The sequence below is a fragment of the Microplitis demolitor genome, chromosome 7 (assembly GCF_026212275.2).
Source record: "Microplitis demolitor isolate Queensland-Clemson2020A chromosome 7, iyMicDemo2.1a, whole genome shotgun sequence".
Lineage (NCBI taxonomy): Eukaryota > Metazoa > Arthropoda > Insecta > Hymenoptera > Braconidae > Microplitis > Microplitis demolitor.
Window position 1 is genome coordinate 6,522,128 of NC_068551.1, and position 25,554 is coordinate 6,547,681.

Consider the following 25,554-nt stretch of genomic DNA (forward strand, 5'->3'; position numbering starts at 1 on the left):
ATAATTATAATATCGTTAATTTTTTCATTGCGTTTACTTATTTTTAGACCCTTGATACTTATTTTCACTTCATTATGCTGCGTCGATTAAAATTGAAAAATCGAAAATTAGGGGCAGAGCGGGCCCCCTCAAAAATTAGGAAAACAATTTATTTTTTTTATTCTTCGTCAAGTTATGACCTCTGGAAAATTTTTATCATATTCTAGGCAATTATGTGATATGTGGGGTAAAATGGACCAATCGAAATAAAAAATTGTAACGAAAAAATTTTTTATTTTTTTATTTTCCGTTTTCAATTTTTTTTTCGAGTGGTCCATTTCACCCCGCAAATTACATATCGGCCTTAAATATGATAAAAACATTGTAGAGGATATAACTCGACAGAAAATAAACAAATTTTTTTTTTTATAATTTTTGGGAAGGGGACCGTCGTGCCCCAGGCTCCCCTATCTTTAACTTTCTTGATAAATTATATTTAATGAACAGTTTTGGTGGTCTATTTTATCCCTCATTATATAAGAAATTTCAATAAGCTTATTATTCGTCCGAATTTATTGACGTATAGAAAATTTTGAGGCACCCACGGTGCCCCCATATTTTTTGAAGTTTTGAAAATTTTACGCGGCCCACTTTGCCCCACCCTCCCCTATATTAACAAAATATTAGATTTTTGTCTTAATTTTTTCTCCAGAAAATCATTGACGAATCGCAATTTTCGAGTTCTTAGCCTGACGTGATCGTGATTTCTAGCTTCAGGAGATAAGCAATCAATTAGTTTTGTTAATTAATATTAAATAATAGTCGAATTATATCTATTTTAAACCGTATGCGTCAAGTAAATAAATGATTTAATTAAATTTCCTATTTTATTTCAAAGTTAGCTTTCTCTTCTTCCCAATAAAATAATTCCAATAACGAATACGAGAAAAAAAAAGTTTGTGTCTAGGGAAAACTTTAAATTGACTGTGCTGTCCGGCCGGATCAACCTGCCCCATACTTATTTCTAAACCGTAACTGAGTATTTTTAACTAAAAAAAAATTGTGTTCATCAAAAACAGTGTCTCATTTTGCCTCATTTTCCCTATTTTTTAAATATGAATTAGTGCAAAGCGACTGATAAATTTTGAATACCTCTAAAAAGCACCAGATGAAAAGTTTATATTTAAATGATCCTCCTTCATAAAAAAAAATTAGAAAATAACTATTCCCTGTACAAATTAAATCTTTGTTTATTATCAATGATAAAATTTTAAAGCTTATATTTTTTATAATTGAAGAAGCGCTCATTCGATAGTAAAATTTTTTCAATAGATAAAAAAAAGGTACATAAACCACTAAATTATTTACACATCATATATTTCAAAATAATATGTACTATAAGATTTATTAGGTTTCATAAGTTTTTAGAAATAATAACAGTAAAATTGTAATAAAAAATATTTGACATTATGATTTACATATATAAAATACAAGGACATTCCATAACTCCTAGCTCGTTCATATAATATAAGGGTGTTATCTTGAGGGTTGGTCCAGGAGCAGTGACATCGTGGTATTTCTCTCTACAGCATCCGGATAGGCGTCTCACGCTTCATCATTTAGTATGTCGTCGAGACGCAATGGGGATTTCCCCGTTATGGTGAGTCACAATCAGAATGATCCCTCTTGGAAAAGTATAAAGAAAAGTTATATATATATGTATGTATCTATGCACTAAAATCTTCGGTCATTTTCTATCACAATTTTTTTTTTCGCCTCAACAATATACATTCACGTGTCATTTCACTGATTAAATCCAAACATAAATTATATATGAGTAATTCATCGTAAATTAAAAAGTTAAAAGATGATTCATATGTTTGTTTTTAAAGATTATATTGACGAAATTGTAAATTCATAATTTTTTAGAGGGATGTCAATAAAATGATGTAATTTATTATTTATTGTATTATGAGGCCAGTAAAATTTGACGAATCTCAAAAAGTTTGAAACTATATTATACTTATGTTTAGATTTTTATAATTTCTATAGAAGATGTATGCAGAAATGGAGACTGAAATCCTCAGTCGGGTCAAAAAATTAACTTGATTTTAGTATAATTTAAAAAATTGAAAATCAAGCAAATTTAGCAAGACACAAGCAAATCAAGTTTGTTCTTTTTTTAATTAATGAAAAACATATTTTAAGATATGAAAATGCATTTAATTTCGACTTGCTTGTGACTAAGTTGTTTTACTTGGTACCGATTTACGCCAACTAAGTCAAGTTAAAGTCATGTTGCCTTGGATTTGACTTAAATTTAAGTCATTTAAGACAAATCCAAGTCAAACTTGACTTCAATTTGATTAATATTGACTTATATTGAAAACTAAATATTATATTGAAATAAAATAAAATTTTTTTTCTGTAGGAACTTTGTTTTAAGTGGTCTATTATGCCCCAGATATTGCAGATCAGTCTAAAATATCTTTAAAACATCAGAGATATCATGATTTAACCGAAAATGAAAAAAAAAAAATTTTACCAAATTTTTGAGGGGGCCTTAGCACCCCGGTCTCCCCTATATACTTTTGACATTTTTGGTAGTACTGTAAAGAAAATAGAAAGGATTTAAAGTCAGTGAAAGAGCCGAGTGCGAAATAGCGACAGTAAAGCACACTCAACGCTTTCGCCATTGAGGTGTGCAAAAAGAATATAGTCATATGCTCAGTACCACGCTGGATATTTTTTTGTGGTGTCTAGCTTTCAGAACACCCTCCGAAAGTTACATGTGAATCTATCCACCAGAGCACTTCTAGCGAGCTACACCTAAGTTAAAATATTTTTTTTCCAAAAAAAAATTAAGATTCCAAATTTATTAAAAAAGAAAAAAAAACATTTTTCTCCAGGAACTTAAAATTTTTTTTTCGATCTCTCACTTATGTTGTTATAAATTTTGAAATTTATGTAGATTCATAAATCCTAAATAAATAAAGTCATTATGTATAAAGAATTAATGTACTTTGTGATGAGTAGTTGTGTAGTTTACTGGCTAAGATATTATTTTTGAATAAGAATATTAATCATGAATAATTCATAGCGTTGGAGACATATATAATAATAATTTCATACATAGCGGAAGATATATAACACTTGCATACCTGTCATTTTCATGCAGACCATACCACACTGGTCTCAACATTTCATCTAACAACTTTAAGATAAAAAGACAGATATCATACTAAGTATGAGAGAGGTTTAATTATAACAAGTGGTCGCAGTTATATAATTATATAATTCTATTATTGAAATAATCTTTTATATATTACATTAAAAAAGCAGGAAAACAAAATTAAAAAATTAGTAACCAAATTCGTGACTTATATCACTCGTGACACAAATTAATTTTTCTTTTGACATTACAAATGATTTTTATCATCATATAACTATACGAATCTCGTTCAAACATGCTCATAAGATTCTAGTTTAATTACAAATGCTTCAGAGAAAATTAAAAAATTTTAAGTGGAATTTTTTATTATAATAACCAACATATTTTAATGTTATTAAGTTGACAAATACCTGAGGATTTACTTATTTTTTGGCCTAAAAAATTATTTAATGAATAATTGAGAAACATTTTGAATCGTTGAATCCTATTATCCTGCATAATAGATTAATTATGAGATAAATAATCATTATGTGTATAGATGGTATTGTTAATGAGTGAGACCGACGTGAACTCACGAAAGAAAGGGAGCGGCTACTTTGTGTTTATATTACCACTACAAAAAAAAAGGTTAAGTGTATTCAGGTTAATTAACATCTATTAGCTTGTGGGTGTCATTCTGTGTATCACACTTAATTGATCCTTTTTAGTATACAATGTTTTTCATTTAATACTGTATTATTTTAATTTCTAGCTATATCCGAAAACTATTCATACACAGAAAAAATTTTTATCAATTGTCATAATTAAAATTTTTTAAAATTTATCTTAGTTTTTAATCTTGACAACAATATAAAAATTTTGTTTGGTTATTTTATTTGAAATAACGTTATAGCTATCAAAAATATGTTTTTAATAATTTTTTGTTTTTAGGACATATTTTGAAAAGGGGTGGTTGAAATTATTAGGCAGTAGCGGCGACAATAGTTTGGCAGTTTCTGCGAGATCACGCACGTGAGGTTTCCTTGGTAAGAAATATATGTCAGAATTTTTATACACCAAAAAAAAAATGATTAAATTAGGTTTTTTATGAATATTTTTGCTTAAAAATAAATGATATCTGAATGTAGGCATTATATATTTTAAAAAGTCTGACGGAACCCAGTTTTTTATTTCTAGGCGAGAGTAGAGTATACCTACGCTCACGCTTAAGGCATGCAATAATTAACACCAAGTTGGCCGCAAAAATTGGTATTTCCATAAGTTGATGGCAACTTTCGGAGAAAGTTGGCATCAAAAGTTGGCATTACATTACTCTGATAGCCACCCTAACCGTAAGTTAACTACAAGTTGCTGCCGCATTATAAAGGTAACTTAAAGAAAAGTGTTGTAGAGCAAGCGGTTACCTTTAAGTTGACAGTAAATTGTCTATAAACTTGAATTCAATTTGACTACAAGTGGTAATGTCACACAATGACGTTCAGTTGATTGAAAGTTTCACTTCAAATTGACGGCAAGTTTTTCTGTCAAGTTACATTCAAGCTACCGCCGTATTCTGAAGCCAATTTAAAGGAAAGTATTATCCAGCCAAGATTTGCCAGAAACTTTCTCGTTAAGTTAGCCGAAAGTGTTGCGTTGCAGAACTTGCAGAGCAAGGTCTGGCTATCAGGGTAGTTGATGGAAAGTTGCCTTCAATTTCCCTGATAGCCAAGTTGGCGAGAAACTGACGAGAAACTTGTAGCTGCAACTGGACACCAAGTTGGCTGCCAACAGTTGATAGACATTTTCTGAGAAAGTTGGTGGCAAAAGTTGTAAATCCAACAAGTTGACGGTCACTTTCTGAGAAACTTGGTGGCAAAAGTTGGCAATCATAAGTTGATGGTAAGTTTCCTTTCAATTTTCTCAGAAACTTGCATTCCAGTTGCGGCTCCATACTGGCGCCAACTTTTTGAGAAAGTTGGCAGTAATTTGTAGCCAAAGGTTGCAAAAGCTGAAGTTGTCGATAACTTGTCGTCAAGTTGGTCGGAAACTAAATGAATGACCAACTTTTTCACGATGGACTCGTGTTATCAGGGAGGGTACTTAACATTTACACTTACCAACAGTAAGTACATTATCGAAAAATGAATTTTATTCTCACTGCAGTTACTATTCACTGGTAACTCACAGCCTTATCGACGGAAAAACCATAAGAGCTTGAAGAGAATTACTACAGATGACTCATTTTGTAAAATACTACTTGAAACATAAAACTCCACTGAAATGGGATCTCCCGAGACCTATATTATGTATTTTTATATTTTTCAATAGAAAGAAAAAGAATTAAAATATAAAACTATTAGAAGGTAATGTTCTTTAATGGTACTTTTGCGAACAAAGTACTCTCTAGATACTTGAGTGTACTTAAATTAATGTGAAAGCAAGGAGTAGAAGCGCATTATATATTTTTTATTTATAAATAAATAAATTCAACAGCTTGCGAATGAGTGGTATTAATATCTTTATAAAAATAAACCAAAGTAGTAAGTACCATGAAGTTGTTTAATACATAATTGCAGACAGTAGTACGAGTAAAAAAAAAAAAAAAAAAAACGATTTCTTTGTACTTTCAATATTGTCGCATGCTTTGTGCAACCATGTTTTTAGATGATCTTATTTGCATTTTTATGTACCTGCTATTTAATGGATTCTTTGAGGCTGCTAGATGTTTAATATCAAATTGCATAACTTTGCATATTTGTTATAAGCATTAATCTAGTAGAACTAGTACATTGCAACAATGTGACCTTATTTATTTGTACCTTAAAATTTTTTCAATTAAATAAGGGCGGGACGGGCGGAATAAATATATTGGACTGGTACCAATATGTGAACTAGAAAAAACTTTGAATTTTTTATCACTTCTACCCGTTTGAAAAAACAATATTTGGTTAGAATATATAAAATCATATATATTTGCAACAAAAAAATATATGATATATTATATCGTACATTATAAAAAATCATATAGCGATTTTAGCCGATTTAATATAAAATTATATACAGTAGCAAATATATGTAACTTACATGTTTTTTATATTAAGCTTATATTATTTATATTTCCTTTTATATTCAAAGAATATAAAATTTTTATATGAAATGAGATACATGGTAGCATATAATTTATGTTATATATGGCTCCATATATTTTCATCGTTATATTTAAGCATATATTTTATTTGGTGTATGTGTATGAGTATATCATACATTCACTACAAATGAACTAATTTTTATAATTTTAGTTGCAATTTAAAGAGTGTATTCAAATTTAGATCTAATTTAATTGGAGTTGGTCATACGAATAAGAAACTTGTTTTTTCATGTATAATATAAATATATGTTTTTATATATGATCAGAGTATATTTTTCGTATATGATAAAAATTTATATTTTTATGCATGATAAAAATATAGTTTTCATATATGACAAGAATATATATTTTCATATATGATAAAAATATATATTTTTTTTGTTTATAATTGACATTTATATTTTATATATACTAAACATATACAAACTCGTATATGATGAATATTATGTTTTTTAATATAAAAAAAAAATATAAAAAAAAATCTAGTTAAATTGGCCACATATATTTTCTGATATCTATCATATATTTATATATATATTTTGACCATATATGTTATTTTCAGATGAGTATGCTTACCAAAGGCAAACAAGTAAGAAGAGATAAAAAAATTTTTTAAATTCAATTTTAACGTAATTCTGTAAATCATACATTTACTCTCTAAATAATTACATGCCATTGATAAAAATACTTTACACGTAATTTGCACAATTTTTTTTTTTAGACAAAAACTATGAAAAATTCAATTCGTATAATTAATTTATTTTTGTATACACAAATTTTTTTTTAACTTTATTTAATTTAACGCCTTGTTTACGCTTCCTTGAATTCCTCGTGTATGAATAGAAATTTTCTCTTCTCATAGCAGTGTACTGTCAATTGAAAGGATTCAACACTCAGCTAAAAAGGATCTGAAAAGTGTCTGAACATATTTCAGATAGTTGAAGTAAAAGCCTCATAATCTATTGCAGATAGTTACAAACTACTCTGTATATGTTTTTAGTTGGTGTAAATTTTCATCGCGGTACAGTTTAGTGGTTCGTAATATCCTTCTAAAACTATATATAAACTTTTTAATTTAACGTAATTGTATTTTCGTAATAATTATAATAAAATTGTTTAAAATTTAATTACTTTTAAAAAAACCTTAAGTTAAAATACATGAACTAATTTATAACATACTTAATGCTTACAAATATCTAAATATGGAAAATATATCGACAAACCAAGCTAAATTATAGCACAGCAAATTTAATTTATAACGTAATGACGTGTTTACTTATTATACATTGTCCTTAAAAACTCATTATAACACGATGAGGTGGGAAGTGAGTTAGTAAGTTGCCGTCAAACCTTCGATGTTTATATATTCGTTCAGAAAAGTCACACTTGCAGTTAACTTTATATTAACTTTTGAGATATCGAAGTGAGTGATTTGTAACTGTATACTGCATACAACATCTATGGCCAAGTTTGATTAAACTACTACGTACATTCATACATATATATGTCCATATGTATTAACCTATATATATATATATATATATATTGTATATAACATATCCTATACAAAGTACGTTACTGCGTAACTGAGTGAACGATATTCCAAAAGTTGCTCGCGTGGCAAACAACCGGATGTCTGCCTCGAGCTAATTAACTACCGCGTTGTAAACAACGTGTAATATCCCAATTTACCTTGTGACCCGGGAAATTTGATCGTAATATCGCGATAGAGAGTATCACGCACCTTCAGCCATTATCAGTCGATCCCTTCATTAAATCCCTTATCAATATATGCATATTTATATTAAAGTATGGTAATGTATGTACAAAAGAATTAAATAAAAATAAATTATTTAAAAGGTATAGTAAGTAAAATAGAAAAAAATTTATTATTCTAATTTTAACTATCACAATTGTATGAAGAATATTTTATATGTAAGTTAAAATAAACGATATATTTATAATCACACTTTGTCATGAATTCATTTTTTTTTCTTTTCAATCATTTTTTCTTTACATTAATAATAATTAACTTTTATGATGTTTATTATTTAAGTACAAAGTTAAACTTCAAACTTATGTAAAGTAAAGCGTATACTTGAGTATATCGATATCAATTATTCTAATCAGTGACGCAAATCATCAACGGAAGTTTAATAATTATTTGAGATATTGATAAGTCCATCATTATTATCATCATCATCATCCTGAATAATTTTCATCCTGATGGTCTATCACTTTAAAAGTCAACTTCATCAAAGAGTAATACTGTTTTTCTGTCTGTTGATCATAGCTAAATATATAAATATGATCCAATTAAATTTTCGTTCTGATCTTGATGTGATATTTTTAACTATTTATGCATTTGTACATTGTATATTACATATATTAAGGTGTTACTTTAAGGAGGTGTTATTGTTATTTTTTTTCCCTCTGATCGTAGCGTAAAAAGTGACATAAAGACACATGCTGAAAAATGATAATGAAATCGATTATTCAAATGTATTACAAACTTAAGTAATTAATGCTAAAACTTCTGTAATCATTAATAAATTATATAATATGAATAAATTATTACTTTAGCGAACTTACGTATTAACATTACGCCAATTCCCATGAACGCACTCAGACATTCAAATTCAAGAAGAGCTGGAAATACGAGGTTTCCGATAATACTTGCTAAATTTCCGGTATTTGTAATAAAACTGACAGCCGTTGTTCTAAATATTATATCGAATTATTTATTGAGTTAAGAGTTTGATATATATTGTAAGCTTATTTATTATAGATAAGTTTAATAGGTAATTAAAATTCAAAAGCAAACACAAAAGATCTAAAGATCGGAAAGATGAGTTATTATATAGGTATCAAAAGCATCGATGTAGAGGGTATTACCTTAACGGTATGGGAATGACGTCGGCATTAGCCGCGATAACTATGTTAGCCGTTATTCGGCCCGTTACAACAATAGATGCTGATAGGGTCAACATTAAAGGTACAAGTTGTGCCCAATTAGTTCCGAAACTGCTGAATATTGCGATCAAGTAACTAATAACTAAACAAAATAAAATATAATTATGATAATAAAAATATATTCTATGCAGATTATGTTATATAATTCAAAGCCAATCAGATTGAATTTGATAATTTTAGTTTTTAGGTAACATCTTGGAAATAGATTTCTTCATCATCGCACTAAATTATATTAATTTCGTACACTTATTAAGTAATTTATACTATACGCAAAAATATTATAAATATTTTTACGTGGAAAACATGGATTCTATAACCGAGGAAAAACGGAACACGGCTTAGAGTCTCATTTTGCTCTAGACATATATTTTGAAATGTCTCATTTTTTCTCGGATTCCCCTACAAAATATCCCCAAATGATGTTAAGTTATTACTGCACATGCGCGTTAGTGCAAATTCATGGATTTCATCATAGCCAAATAGTGAGAGAAAATCCCATTCTTTTTCAGTCTTAACAATATCTCGCATTCGTGCAAGAAAGATAAATGTACTCGTTGATAATGTCACATAACCTAAGATCAGTGTCGCCCTGATTAAACAACTGAATTCAACCGAATTCAAAATTTTAATTCTGTTATATTCTGTCGAACTCTGCAAAACATAATTTAACTGAATTGAAAATTTGAATTTGAATTAAACAGAATAAACCGATTTAAAAATTTCAAATTCATTTTAATTTAGTTTAATTCGGATTCAGAACCAAAAATTGGAGAATTATTTTTGAATTAATCAGAATTAAACCGAATAGAATTATTTAAATTCGTTTCATTTTGGACAAATTCTGGTTTTTCTGCCGAATTAGACAGAATTCATTTTTAAGTTAGGTACCGAATTAACAGAATTTATCTGAATTAAATAAAATTAAAAATTTAATTCTGTTTAATTTGATCGAACTTAGTTGTTTAATCAGGGCGCTAATGCAAGCATACTGCAAACCCTTGTTTAATTCTATGTATTGAAAATAGCTATTCACTCTCCAAACCCTATCCAAAAATTCCCATAGTATCCACTAAAATGCGACAAAAATCGCATAGAATCCTATAGGATATATATATATATATATATATATATATATATATATATATATATCGTGAATCGCCACCTTTAAATATTAATATTAAGGTCTCATATTTTAACAGGGTCTTTGTCAAGAGATACTCTGTCGATTTTTCAATTTTCTTCGAGAAAAAAAAAAGTCGATTTTTTGAAACACTCTAATATATAGACTGTATTTGTTTCTACGCGGCGTTTGTCGTATTTGAGTGGATTCTATGGGAATTTTTGGATAGGGAAACGTTACCAATAAAATAAAAACTGTAATAGTAGACTTGATTGGCTTAATAATATTTCAAATCACATTTACAGAGAGAAAATTACAGTAACCGTCCCTAGTACTCTTATGAATTATCAATCTATGATGTTATGGTTGAATTCTCATGGAAATAGTTCCCATATCCACATTGTAACTGTTACTAGATGTGTATGGGATTGAACCCTACACAACATAGTAACCACCCCCATATATAATATTATGGTAATCGTTCCCATACTATTATGGTAATTTTCCTGCACTACTATGATAAACGTTAACATAGTATTATGGTAACTATTCCCATAATATATGATAACGGTTACCATAATAGTATGGTAAAGTTAATAGTTGTATGGGAACGATTACCATAATTTTATAGGAACTATTCCGATATTGTACAGGAATGAATTCCATATAGATAGCAATGGCTACCATAATTTCTGTGAGGAGATTTTATTCCAATTGTTACCGTTAATTTTTCTCTTTGTATAATTAATACCGATTCAAATTACATGATAATAATAATAATAATAATAATAATAATAATAATAATAATAATAATAATAATAATAATAATAATAATAATAATAATAATAATAATAATAATAATAATAATAATAATAATAATAATAATAATAATAATAATAATAATAATAATAATAATAATAATAATAATAATAATAATAATAATAATAATAATAATAATAATAATAATAATAATGATAATGATAATGATAATTTAAATGATAAATAACAAAACTTACTCAAAACAGTTTTTTTTCGCAATCTGGTGGTATAAAATAGACCAGCAAGGAATGAAAATCCAACGGCGGAAGCAGCAATAATACTCGAATTGATATATACGCTTGGATTTATGTACCACTGAAATTAAATAAAATTCAATTGAGTAGTGAAATAACGTATAATGATGCATTCAGTTCGGCAGATATTATTTATGTAGAACAATACAATAGAAGATATGAAAATGCTTATGAACAAATGAGGGATGGTGAATTCAATGTTAACTGCATTTACAGTACCGACATATTACCCGAATGCAGGTGTGATTTGCATAGAAAGTCTCGTTTGCTAGACCTGGGGGAATCACGCCAGGAATCAAGTACTCGCATATCGTTGGATTGCCACGGGCAGGATCCCACAGAGAGTAGTCAAAGTTGTTGATTATGATGAACATGTGCGGTACCCAAAGCCGCAATGTGTTGAATCTGTTGATGTAGTTATTATTTAATATTTAAATTTTTCAAAATTTTCTTTAATCTTTACATTTATTTTTTAATTCAAAATTTTTAAATACATCAACTTGTGTAATTTATTGATTGATATATTTTTAAAAAAATGCACGTATTTTTCCGAGAACAAACATTGAGTCTGATAATGTTCTTCTTTATTAATTAGCATTAAGTTGTTATTATAAAAAATGAATAATGATTTATTAAAGATAAAAAAAAACCGCGTGTGGGAATCGAAACCACGCCTTTCTGTTGAATAATTATTTTCATTAAGACTTCAGTTTACATAATTTCTGATTATCGATGTAATTATATACTTTAAATTAACAAGCTTATCACGGCTATTCCTATCATGAAAAAAATATGAAATATATGTGAAGCCTTTGTTATGAACATCTTATTGGTTCTACACAGAGTAAAAATATCCTCAATAATATAACTTAAAATAGTAAAACTTCAAATTTCTATTTCTCATTCTTTGAAACTCCAAACATCTCAATAGCTAATCAGTTTTATAAAAAATTATAGAATACCTTTTTTATAGAAAATTCAATGCACTAAAAAAATGTCTATTAAAATGTTTTAACAAATTTAATATTTACAGAAAACCAATCACAATTTATTTTGATAATTTTTCAACTTCCAATGAAAAATTTCCGCTTAATTTATTAAAATAAATAAATTTGCTCTTGATTTATTATTTATGATGATAAAGCTACAAAATTTTATTTGAAAATTTCTTGGCTTCAAGAAAATACAAGGAATTTTATGCAAAAAGTTTTTTTTTATTATCATAATTAATTTTTTGTGACAAACACTTAAAATGTACGACATTTAGCATTTATTGGCAGGGAGCGCGATGAAAGCGACATCTGATGGTTACAAAAAATCATGCTCAAGCATTGTAAGAGATATATAAAATCTAAAAAAAGAGCATGATTCTACGAAATTGTGCTCACAGCGAACGCTGCAATCGATTCAGTTGTCCCCACCATGTATACTAGACTCCCTGCCAATAACAGGCAGCTAAAAATATTAGATAAGATACAGCTGGTAAAAAAGATATCTAATCATTCTAATAGTGACGTCATCAACGGATCAAAAAATATTTTTTGGTTACATGTGCGATAGCAAATGACCAAAAAATATCGAAGTAACTTTACGCGCCATCTTGTGAAAAAATTTATCATCATATTAATTCGTACATTTACCGACTTATCTCATTTTTAACGAATAGTTAAAACAATCTTACCAAATATATAAACGCGGATTCATAACCTGCTATTTATAGGCACAAAATGTAGTAAATTTCAAATATCTGTCACAAAAACTAATGTATTCATCTAGTGCAATCGAGTTTAAGACGCTCGTGTTTTGTTTCTCTCGCCTTCGGCTCGGGCACCAATCTTCACACCTCGCGTTTTAAACACGACCACACTCGATAGATGAACTACTATTTTATAACTTAAAATTAAAATTTGATGTAAGGTGATAGTAGCTTTTATAAAAATGTTTGAAAAGTATCTTTATAAAATTTTTCGTTAAAAAAATTGATTAGTTTAATTATGACGAAGTAGAGATGCGGGGTTCTGTAGACCCCGTATGGCTGTTAAACTCATGTCGGAAGTTTACCCATTGAGAATTAAAATATCAAATGAGAAAACATACTTACGAAAGCATACTGCCAAATTGTAGTAAGTTAATTATTAAAAAATGTCCCAAATATGGTGGTTTAAATAATTCTTTTATATTATCCCAAGTATCACGAATTTTTTTAAGTTTTGATTCTTCTGTTATTTCATTAAGTTTTTTTGAAGGTTGCTGCAAAGATTTTATCTAAAAAAATGAGTTAATAATATAAAAATTTAGCAATATTTTAACGATAATTTATCTCTACATCAACTTTCACTCTGATAAGTAAAAATTATTTTATTACTATGTAAACATGAATCAGTGAAATAGGTGAATATTCACTAATTTTAAGTGCCAATCGAACCACCTTTTAAAATAAATGGTTCGGTTTGCACTTAAAATTAGTGAATATACACCGATTTCACTTATTCATGTTTACAGAGTAGTAATCTATAAATAAATAAATTATAAAATTGAATTATTAAATTTTATAAACAAATGAAAATTTACCGGATAAGTGTCAATAGGCAATCTATTATTGATTATGTAAATACGTCTAAGTAAATCATAAGCCCTTGGCAGATATCCATTTTCCATAAGCATTTTAGGAGTTTCCGGAAGGAAACTCAGTACCAAAAAGCCGAGGATAGATGGAATACAGCATGCGAAGTAATAAAGTCTCCAAGCAGTAAATTCTCGATCAAAGAGAATAAATGTCCATTGGAGTGGCGTTACATTAAAAGCCAATACTATAAAAAAAAAATATATTATTTATTTAAAAAACAAGTACCAACTCACCTATGATAAATATACCTAGTGTTAATATTGTAGAATTTTCTAGATCTTACAACTGCTTGTTTGAAATTGAAAGTCTTGTATAATAAAATATATTAGAATGTATAAATATTGATAGAGAATGAAGCAACGAAAAAATTCTTGACATTGAATTAAATAATTCTAGTTGCGACGAGAGGCAAACCAGTTTTATGTCTAGCATTTATTGAAATGCTTATGAATGATATTATACGTATCTATTTAATATACATATAGTAAATGTGTGTAAATAATGAATGTTTGATAATAAAACCTACAAAAACTATAATTTTATCGGATGAGATATGGTCGGATCTGGTCAGATGAAATTATATCTCATCAAATAGTGAATATAGGCATGACCAGTTTTAAACATTTCACGTCAGTTCTCATTACATGTGCTACGTTTTTTTCTGACAATTGTTCAAATTACCTAATATCCTTTCAGATCTAACTAATTATGGTCATATCTGTTTCGATATGAGTATACATATGAATATATATATATATATATATATATATATATATATATATATAGATATATATATATATATTTATATATATATATATTTATATATATTTATATTTATATATATTTATATATATATATATATTAGGTTGCTCCATTTAAAATGAACATTTTTTTTTTGTACCGGACACAAGAAAATTTTGTTATTCATGTTAAGAGAAAAATTCCCTGAAAATTTCAGCCCTCTACAAAATTGTTCATGACACTTATTTTGCTAAAGTCCACTGTTTATGAGATACATGCATTTTAACATTTTACAATAAAGAAATTTTAAGCTTACTTTAGCACTAATCTTTTTTACTGCAAAATGTTAAAATGCATGTATTTCATAAACAGTGGACTTTAGCAAAATAAGTGTCATGAACAATTTTGTAGAGGACAAAATTTCCTAAAAGATTGGTCCAATGCATATTTTTTGTAAGATGAGCCGTTTCTTCACTATTAACAAAAATAAATGAAAAAAGTGAAAAATTGACTTTCGGAGCTGATTTACAATCGACATGGATCCAGTTAGACCGAATCCGTTTTATAAAATTTTAAAAAGCAACAATTACTCTACAAATAAAAACTGATTTCCAAACGATAACTCAAAACCTGGCTAAGTTATAGTAATTTTAAAGAGAAGTTATTCGATTTACATGCTTTTTAAATGGGAAAACTTTGATGCTCGATAGGAAGTACTTGAAATTAAAATTAAGAGCTGAAATTTTCAGGGAATTTTTCTCTTAACATGAATAACAAAATTTTCTTGTGTCCGGTACAAGAAAAAATGTTCATTTTAAATGGAGCAACCTAATATATATATATATATATATGGGCAGATCTATACATATACGAAGATCGTCCGGATCAGAAATAAAACTTGATTAAGGCTTAGTCACGATTTAAGACGACCAAGTCTAAATCCAGTTTTATTTTTGACCTGAGGAGAAGTGAGCACGTAACTAAAAAACAAAAACTAGATCTAACAAAATAAATTCAACATCTGATCAGATTTGGCCTTATCTCGTTAGATTTTATTCTTCTTCATGGGAAAGATGAATATTTATTGTTTTATATAATTATAATTGTAGTAAATATATATTTACTTGCTGGAATAATAAATCCTGCATTATATAAAAGGCCGGACCAAGTCATTAATTTAGCCCGATATTTATTTGGTTGAAATTCACTGAGATAAGGAGTAAGAAGAGTAAATGGCCCACTAACACTGTAATAAATATTAGCTTTGTTATAAAATGTAACATTTATTTATGTTTTAAATTGCTTCAGCAAATTGAATGTTATCATTAAAATAATTGTTTGCTTATGGTAAACATTAGATACTTACATAGTGCCAGTTATGAATTTAAGAATTATAAAAATGTAATATGATTCGATGACACTGCAAAGTATATTACACAATGCATCAATCAATAGACCGAAAAGCATTAATGTTCGTTTGGGCAAACGATCTGATACGAAACCCCAAAATAATGGGGTAAACATCATTCCTGAAAATAAATTCTTTTTTTATCATTTTTAATTACTTGGAAAAAATAATCTAGATCTACGTAGATCTAATTTTCTTTTATTTTTAATCAAATCTAAAAAAGGCAAATCAGAAAAATGTAAAAATTAAAACTTTTTAATTTCAAAAAAAAATTTGGGGCCTTAGAAAAAAATATTTTCAAATAAATTCATGTCAAAGAAGTTCTACATTATTGGAAGTAGATCGATGGATGGCGTAAAATTTGAGAAAAATTTGATCTATTTAGATCTTGTTGGATCCGAATAATTTATTATTCGGTAATAAAATTATTATTAGATTAAAATTTTATCAATTTTTTGGTATAATTCATGAGATGTTGATTACGTTAATTGATTTCAAGAGTATACACTTTATATATAAGATTTATGTACCAATATATACAGCGCTGCAGAGTAACCCTTTACGAATAAATGTTAATTCGAGTTCACATTCTGCTGAAGCCAAGATAAATGCTGAAGACGTCATATCAAATGCGTTAGCCCAACCCACTGGGATCAATGCCAACATCAGAAAGATATTGAATGCACCAAAACCTAATTGTTTAAATCATTTGAAATGTGTGCACATAATTTATTATAAAAATGATTTTTTTTTATTATTATGTGTAACTAGATTTTTTCATTCTATTTACCAGTCGCTGACAGAGCTGTTTCAAAGTCTGCACTTGGTTCCTTAACTTCATTGTCTGAATAATAAATAAACCAAAATAATGATTAACAATTAATTTTTCTTGTTTTATTATAATAATTATAATTATAATTAATAATTGTTTTATTAAAAAAAAAAAAATTGCATCGATAAAAATTTTGAATGTGTTATAAGTAGGGACAAGATTTTTGCCTTATTTTTGAAATGAGTTCAAATTTTTAACATTACGGAGAAAGTATCCGTCATAGTAAAAAAGTTTTCGAACAAAAGTTGTAGGAAATTTAATTTTATTAAAAAAATGTTCCTTATGATTTTCTTATACGAATAATATTTTCACCGTAATTTAAAAATTAAGATTCATAATGAATGATTCAAAATTTTATTAATTATGAAAATATTAATTTTTAAATGACGGCTTTCTTATTAGCCCTAAGAAAAAATTATAAGAGATATTTTTTTTATAAAATTAAATCTTGACCAACTTTTATTTGAAAAATTTTTCTACACCACCAATATTTTCACCGCAATTCCAAAATTAAGATTCATAATGAATGATTCAAAATTTTGATAATTATAAAAATCTTAATTTTCAAATTACGGCTTTCTCATTAGCCCTAAGAAAAAATTATAAGAGATATTTTTTTTAGAAAATTAAATTTCCTACAACTTTTGTTTGAAAACTTTTTTAATACGACCAATATTTTCACCGTAATATAAAAAATTAAGATTCATAATGAATGATTCAAAATTTTGATAATTATGAAAATATTAATCTTTAAATAACGGCTTTCTTATTAGCCCTAAGAAAAAATTATAAGAGATATTTTTTTTAGAAAATTAAATTTCCTACAACTTTTGTTTGAAAACTTTTTTAATACGACCAATATTTTCACCGTAATATAAAAAATTAAGATTCATAATGAATGATTCAAAATTTTGATAATTATGAAAATATTAATCTTTAAATAACGGCTTTCTTATTAGCCCTAAGAAAAAATTATAAGAGATATTTTTTTTAGAAAATTAAATTTCCTACAACTTTTGTTTGAAAACTTTTTTAATATGACCAATATTTTCACCGTAATATAAAAAATTTCACACCTCGAGTTTTTAATTATTTTCAAATTAATTCAAAAATCCTCGCTCTAGTTATAAGAAAATATTTAAGAATAATAATAAATTTTTGGGCCATTAGAAAACGTGGTACTTAAAATTTTCTAACCTAATACATCATGCAAAGCTTATAATTTAATCAATTAATAAATTTATATTATTAAAAAAAAATTTTTTTGTAGTCCATTAATTACAAAGAACGTTATAAAATCTATCACTCGAACTATTTGGTTTTGCAAATGAATTTTTGCTTATAATATAATTTGAACTGATTAAAAAAAACAATTTTTTATTTTAAAAAATTAACAAAACATTTCGTACCATTATTAACTTGTATAGTACTAACAGAACACCGTAAATTTTTATTAACCATGATTCACTGATGATATTAAAACTCACACTAAATATAATAGCTTTTGGCCTTATATTATGATATGACTTTATTATGATATTAAGTATTAATCTGACTGTAATCACTGTAATTTATTATAGTTCTTATTTTATTAAATAGTCATATGATTATATATGACTAAGTAGCGAAGAAGAAAGGTAGAATTCGGCATTAATAAATATAATACACATCACAATACATTTTGTACAGTATTATCACAAATAAAATTAACTAAACACATTAAAGTCATGTGAATTTTATTTTATATTAAGATAAACATGACTATTAAATGGAGCAATTCTTAATCACATGCGTTCATTCACGAGGTGACAAGTCAACTGAAGAATTGTAAATACTAAACTTTTCTTGCCCGAGTATAATAGAGAACGTTCACTAATAAAAAAACGGGTTAACTGATTCGTTGGCTCTCAAACATGTGATATTATTGGCTGCTACGTATGTTTATTTTAAATTCATTTATCTATTATCGTACATTCTTAAATCATTAGACACGTGTTAATAGTCATTAAAATTACAAAATACTTCATTAACTAGTATAATCAGTTGAGATATTATTCTGTAGATAAAAATTAATTAATATACATATTTATAAGAAAATCATTGTATATATCTATGTACTTTTTTTTCATTCAACCACATGCAGCAGCTTCTTCAGTACCTATTTTATTTAAATGACATTCCATTTAAGGAAATAAGAGAAAAATCGAGATTTCTTAGCAACCTTGGAAAGCAGCGATTCCAGATTATCAGACATTCTCATGAGAATATTTTACCGATAAGGAAATGTCTAGAAAATTGATTATGTCTACAATATATATATATATATATATGAATTTGTAGATAATGTTAGTATGAAATACTTCGTTGATTCTTTTAAACCATTCTTAATATATGTGACTTTGAATTGTATATAGCGCTTGCGTGAGTTATAATTAAAACAGCTCAGGCATTATCGTGACATAAATAAAATGTCTATATATATGAGACTGGGCCAAAAAAATCGACTATTTTTTTTTTCTTTTGATACTGTGAAAATATTATTCCTGATGACCAAAAAAAATTATTGCCCAATTTGAGCCCTTAACATTGATATTGAGAGGTGTATCGTTACGACTATTCGTTTTTTGACAGAAATTTCATTTTTTACCCAAAACTCGTAAATCATCTATTTGAAAAATTTTAGCGATGTATATTCTTGAAGGAAATTAAATTCCCTACAAAAAATCTCTCTTAGTAAATTGACGTAAAACGAGCCGTTTCCTTGTAACCGTGCCTTAAATAGGGGAGGGTGGGCAGAGTGGGCCCCTTAAGGAAAATAATTATAATATCGTTAATTTTTTCATCGCGTTTACTTATTTTTAGACCCTTGATACTTATTTTCACTTCATTATTCTGTGTCGATTAAAATTGAAAAATCGAAAATTAGGGGCAGAGTGGGCCCCCTTCACAAATTAGGTAAACAATTTATTTTTTTTATTTTCCGTCAAGTTATGACCTCTGTAATTCTTTTATCATATTGTAGGCAAATATGTGATATGTAGGGCAAAATGGACCACTTGAAAAAAAAATTATAACAAAAAAATTTTTTATTTTTTTGTTTTCCGTTTTCAATTTTTTTTCGAGAGGTCCATTTCACCCCACACATTACATATTTGCCTCAAGTATGATAAAAATATTATAGAGGTCATAACTTGACAGAAAATAAACAATTTTTTTTTTTTTTATAATTTTTTGGGAAGGGGGCCGTCGTGCCCAAGAAAAAAAAATTTTTTTCGATTTTTTGCAAAATTTCGACTGATTCTTTCGAAATAGGCGGAAAATAAACGAATTTGATAGTTGAAAGCCACAAAAAAGAATAAACTGGCTTAAGGGGGCCGTCGTGTCCCAGGCTCCCCTATCTTTAACTTTCTTGATAAATTATATTTAATGAACAGTTTTGGAGGTCTATTTTATCCCTCATTATATAAGAAATTTCAATAAGTTAGTATCCGTCCGAATTTATTGACGTATAGAAAATTTTCAGGGGCCCACTGTGCCCCTATATTTTTTGAAGTTTTTAAAATTTTAAGGGGCCCACTCTGCCCCCAGGGGCCTACTTTCCCCCACCCTCCCCTATTGATGTGTTGTTTAAATTTTTTGTTTTTATTTTGGATCATTGTAACTATTAGAAATATTATAATTGTTTCTAGTCAAGATACATATTTTTGAAGGAAATTTAATGCTCTACAAAAAAGGTTTCTAAACATTTTTTGCTAAATTCACTCCTTCGAAAGTTATTCAGGTTATTTAAGTCGTTTTGACTCAACTTTGAATAACTTTTAAAGGAGTGAAAAAAAAATAGTCGATTTTTTTGGTCCAGTCTAATATATACATAGGAGAAGGGTAGACAAAATCGGATCGTTGAGAAAATTATGGGTTTTTGCGAATACATATTCGCTAGATCTTTGCTAACTTTCTGTTAAAAAATACAAAAATTTTTTGAATAAAGGGAAATCATTGATTTAGGTCCGATTTTCGGTAACCAAGTTTTCAACTATATGGGTACGTAAATATCTACGTATTTATAACTTTTGAACGGAGTGACCGATTTAGATCATTCGGGTGGTAATCGACGCGGTTAATTAATTCCTACTATTTATGAATAATGAAACATAGTGAGTACAGCCTGTTCGGAGTTATTTGAAAAATAAAATTTTTAAACAAGTTTTTATCAAATAACTTCTAACTTGTTCTATGAATTGATTCCAACATCGATTCAGCTCTTAAACTATATAAGCCGCGTCGATTATCACCTCAATCATCAAAATTGAATAACTTATTCAGAAGATGTTGTTAATGAAAAAATTTAAAAAAAGTGTTTTTTTCGATTAAAATTAAAAACATTGAGTTGATGATTTCCGAAAAATTTTCAGCTTCAGAGACTAAGAAATTGCGTTGAATGCCACCTCAAACACCAAAGTCGGTCTATTAGTTCGAAAGATTTTGACGATGAAACATTTAAAAAATGGCGATTGCCCTTATTAAGAAAAAACGACAGACCCAAGCTTGGTCGAGGTTTGGCGCGAGATTAATTAACTCTGGGGAAAGCTTCAAATCCAAGCTTAAGGTAAATGTCCCAATACCCGAACGGAACCCAATACCGGAACGATTTAATAATCATTATATTATATTTCAACTCGTACGCGATGAAACTAAATAAAACTTGCTTTATTTGAAACCTTAATCTTTCCGTTAAAAAATAAGATATAAAATAGATTTTAGAAAATATTTAAAATATGAAAAAAAAATGTAAATTAGAGCAATAGTCTCGGATTCATGACTTTTTTATGTCTCTTAATGGTTTTGCTAAGAAATCAGTTAATGGTCTTAAGCTTATAGAAAATGCATAGAATTACTTTTCAATAATTTTTTTTTTGTATATGCATCTTGAATGACATAAAATTCAAGAAAACATATTGAAAATATGAAAAAAATAGTATTATTATATTAATTTTACTGTTCGTCTATTGGTACACCAAAATGAACCCGTGCCCAGTACCGGAACAGCCAATCATATTAATGTTATCGATAGACATTAACGGTGAATTTTATTGACTGGCTAAATCAAGTACATTATTAATTATTACTGGAGCCCTAATATTTAATGCAGTATGTATAATTGTTATAAAAAATAGATTAAGTATAGATAACCTCTAATTTAAATCATAAAAAATAAATTTTTGTGTTCATTTTTTTTTTTAATTATTTTTCTAGTATAACCTCAAATGATTTATTTTGTTTCTATTCTTTAGTTCAAAATATTTATTTTCATTGAATATTCAATCATTTTAAAATTTTAAATACATTTTACATTATGGGTGTGATATAGCAGACATCAGACAAATTTAAAATTATTTATAAATCGAGCAAATAATTAATAATATAAAATTTAAAAAAATGCAAATTCAAAAAATTTAAAAATTAATAGTGCTTTTTTTGTAAATATTATTTTTTTAATTATTTATCTTATTTATTTATAATTTTAAAGTTCTCTTATGTCTTCTACATTCATACTCGTTTTACATTAATATTATTTAATAATTATTAATATTTTCACCATGAATAAATGCAAAAAAATAACTTATTTTATTTACTGTTCCGGTATTAGGACAACCGAATTCCCGTATTGGGACAAGGCTATTTCAGCGTTCCGGTATTGGGTCTTTTGAGTGTCATAGAAAAAAATTTTTTTTTTACATTAAATTTAAGAAAAATGATCTAATTTGATTATGTTTGCATTGGTAAATGTCTATTCTATATGATGTAATAAATTACTTTGGTTAATAATTTATTTGAATATTTTTAAAACGATAAAAATCAGTCATATACCCTTCGTCGTTCCGGTATTGGGACATTTACCTTATATATATAAACTTCCGAGTGGATGGTATTTTTTGACTTTACTAGGTAAAATAAAATATATGGTGGCAAAATTCTTCGATAATTCCATCATGAGACCCATTGCAATAGTCCAATTTTTGAAAAAATTTACCCAAGAATTATAGCAGTCAAAATCAAGTTATTCTTTTCAACTTGGATTACAACATGACTTTTGCCACGATTGATGGCATGGTTTAAGATTTTCCATCAAAGAGGAATACATGGCTCTATAATTATTTGTATCATAAAACACAGGAACTAAATAAGATACTTAACTGGTTATTAATGCAACTGATGTGTTTGTTGATTATACAACTCGAAGATGAGAGAAAATTAAATTAAAAAAGTAAACTTTACTTATAAGTCTATTAAGTTTACCTAAGTATATCGCAACTTCCCAGTCTAGTTACCTCATGGATAAAACTTAAAACCTATCATTAACCTTCCTTCAGTCACGTATTTTTCAGTGTCTCTGTTCATATGAGTTAAGTATACCGAGTGTTGAATGAGGGAATCCCTCAGCGACACTAATGAAAAGTTCGACATTTAGAAGTGTCTCGTTGACAATGCGACTGAAAGATTAATAGATAATTGATAACAATGAAAATAAATAAATCAATGACTTTTGAGATAAAAAAATAAATAAATAAATAATCAAACAGAGATTAACAGCATTATCTTTATGATTTTAAACATATGATATTCAATTTTATGATTAAAATTTTTTATTTTATTATTCATATCAATAATTATTGCTGATCTATTTTATCTTCTAAAAAAAAAAATACGGAAATGATATTAAAATATCTGTGAGGTAAAACATTAAGTTATTATTTATTTTAAAAATTTTACTGACTCATTGAACTGAGACAAAATCAAACGAAATTGTTTGACACATGGCCTATAGCAACTGTATGTACGTATTATACAGTTCAACAGTTCAAAGCTTACTTTACTGCTTATACTGCTGTGCTGGTACTTTCAGCATTTCAACATGTCACAAACGAGACTTTCAATCTATACTACACTTTACTCTAAACCGACCATTCGGGCTGTGTGTGAGACAGTAACACGGGTACCTATATAGAAGAGCTTTCGAAAGTTACACGACAAACAGCTACTGGGTTGTAGCCCTGACAATCAAAGCTGCCGTGGTTACTGTAGAAATGAGAGAAAACAAAAGATAAGTTGACGGAAGAATTTTTAAATGGTACGCCGAAATACATTAAGAAAAATAAAAACACTCTTCTTCATATAAACACATATTTTCTTTTTATTTTTCAGCTTAAAAGTAAATATATTATAATTTCATTGAGTATTTAGCTTAAAATTTTAACAAATTACACTTTTTATTTTGATAAAGGCAGACTTGCACAAAAATATATTCATATATAGAGAAGACCGGGGTACGACGGCCTTTTCAAGTTGCAATTTTAAAATAGTAAAATTTTGAATAATTTGGGCATATATATTAAAATGAATGTCGATATAATTACTATTGCTTTATGTAAAGAGGACAATCTCGAAGAGAATTGAAATTTATAATTGGGTAGCCCATAGCTTACAGATTTGAGTCATACCTCATCACTTCTTAGAAATAGCCACCCATGAGCTCACTATGAAGCGCCATCTTAGCCAATGTCTTGTTATTACCTAAATCTGCTAGCTAGTAACACTAAGGTAGTGATTGGCTTTAAACTCATCTTGATTAACCAGGATTCTTCTCGGAACATTTTATCCGGTAAAAAATCATTTAGATCTACGTTACTTCTAGCAGATCTACGAAAATCAAAGTAAATAGTTGAGGCTGTTTTTCAAAAGATTTCAGAAGATTTGGGGAAATTCACGGAAACGGTCAAAGATCTACGGCGATTCTGTAGCATTAATAAGAAAAATAGACTTTTATAACTTGTTGATCTGTCTAAATCTTAATTGATCTCATTTGTTATTAATATTATTGCGAAATTTTTAAAGATTTGCTCTGATCAATATAGATCTTCTGAGACCAATATAGACCTAAAATTCAAGATTATTAGATCTCTTTAGAGATTAACATAAATCTCAAATTATTGACGATCTGCCGAAATCTTTAGGGATGTTCTGAGATCTATTCGAAATTATAAATCTACATAAATTTAATTATTGTTTTCCGAGTAAATAATCAGGTATGAAATTTTTTACATTTAAATTTTATGAATTTATGTGGACGTACAATATTAGCTACTCTGAATACATTAACCATAATTGAAAAAGTTGACGGAAGAATAACTAGGTTTTTATTGAGTTAATGCTCTCCAAAGTCAAGTAGAAAATTTCTACACCACCAATTGATAACCTTTGTTAGCCATCTATTTTTAAGTGCATGAGCCATTTCAATATTAAGTATACAAGAGAACCAGGAAAATCCAAAGTACACAAGAAATAATATTAAGATTGAAAAAAAAATCTTATTCAAACTTTTCTTGAGTTGATTCAATATTTATTAAAGATTTGTTTATATTTTATCTTATTTATTATTTAATTTCTTTGTTTTATATGTTATACCGTTGAGATTCATATCATTGAGAGCATTGGGAGTTTTGAT

The 25,554-nt window shown here is 27.6% G+C and overlaps 1 protein-coding gene across 2 annotated transcripts; it reads right to left on the reverse strand.

Annotated features, from left to right (window-relative positions):
- Positions 1 to 8,240: 8,240 nt before the first annotated feature.
- On the reverse strand, positions 8,241 to 18,948 carry LOC103571462 (synaptic vesicle glycoprotein 2B). 2 transcript variants are annotated; one of them, XM_014442653.2, is made up of 13 exons: positions 18,461 to 18,948; positions 17,010 to 17,063; positions 16,750 to 16,911; positions 16,178 to 16,340; positions 15,936 to 16,057; positions 14,016 to 14,254; positions 13,546 to 13,709; positions 11,675 to 11,849; positions 11,388 to 11,505; positions 9,174 to 9,333; positions 8,871 to 8,998; positions 8,650 to 8,747; positions 8,241 to 8,571 (listed from the first exon to the last, which is right to left on the reverse strand). In XM_014442653.2, the coding sequence occupies exons 1-12, from the start codon at positions 18,510 to 18,512 to the stop codon at positions 8,680 to 8,682; spliced, it is 1,605 nt and encodes a 534-aa protein (XP_014298139.1). In that variant the 5' UTR covers positions 18,513 to 18,948; the 3' UTR covers positions 8,241 to 8,571; positions 8,650 to 8,679. The 2 variants fall into 2 exon arrangements, with proteins under 2 accessions (XP_014298139.1, XP_014298138.1); XM_014442652.2 differs by having other exon boundaries at positions 8,241 to 8,747.
- Positions 18,949 to 25,554: the final 6,606 nt, after the last annotated feature.

Coding starts and splice junctions, on each gene's coding strand:
- LOC103571462 (XM_014442653.2), bottom strand. CDS start 18,512: ATGGTTAATAAAAATTTACGGTGTTCTGTTAGTACTATACAAGTTAAT. Junction 16,058..16,177: donor AAATTCATAACTGGCACTAT/GTAAGTATCTAA, acceptor TATTTATTACAG/TGTTAGTGGGCCATTTACTC. Junction 8,999..9,173: donor GTCATTCCCATACCGTTAAG/GTAATACCCTCT, acceptor TATAATATTTAG/AACAACGGCTGTCAGTTTTA.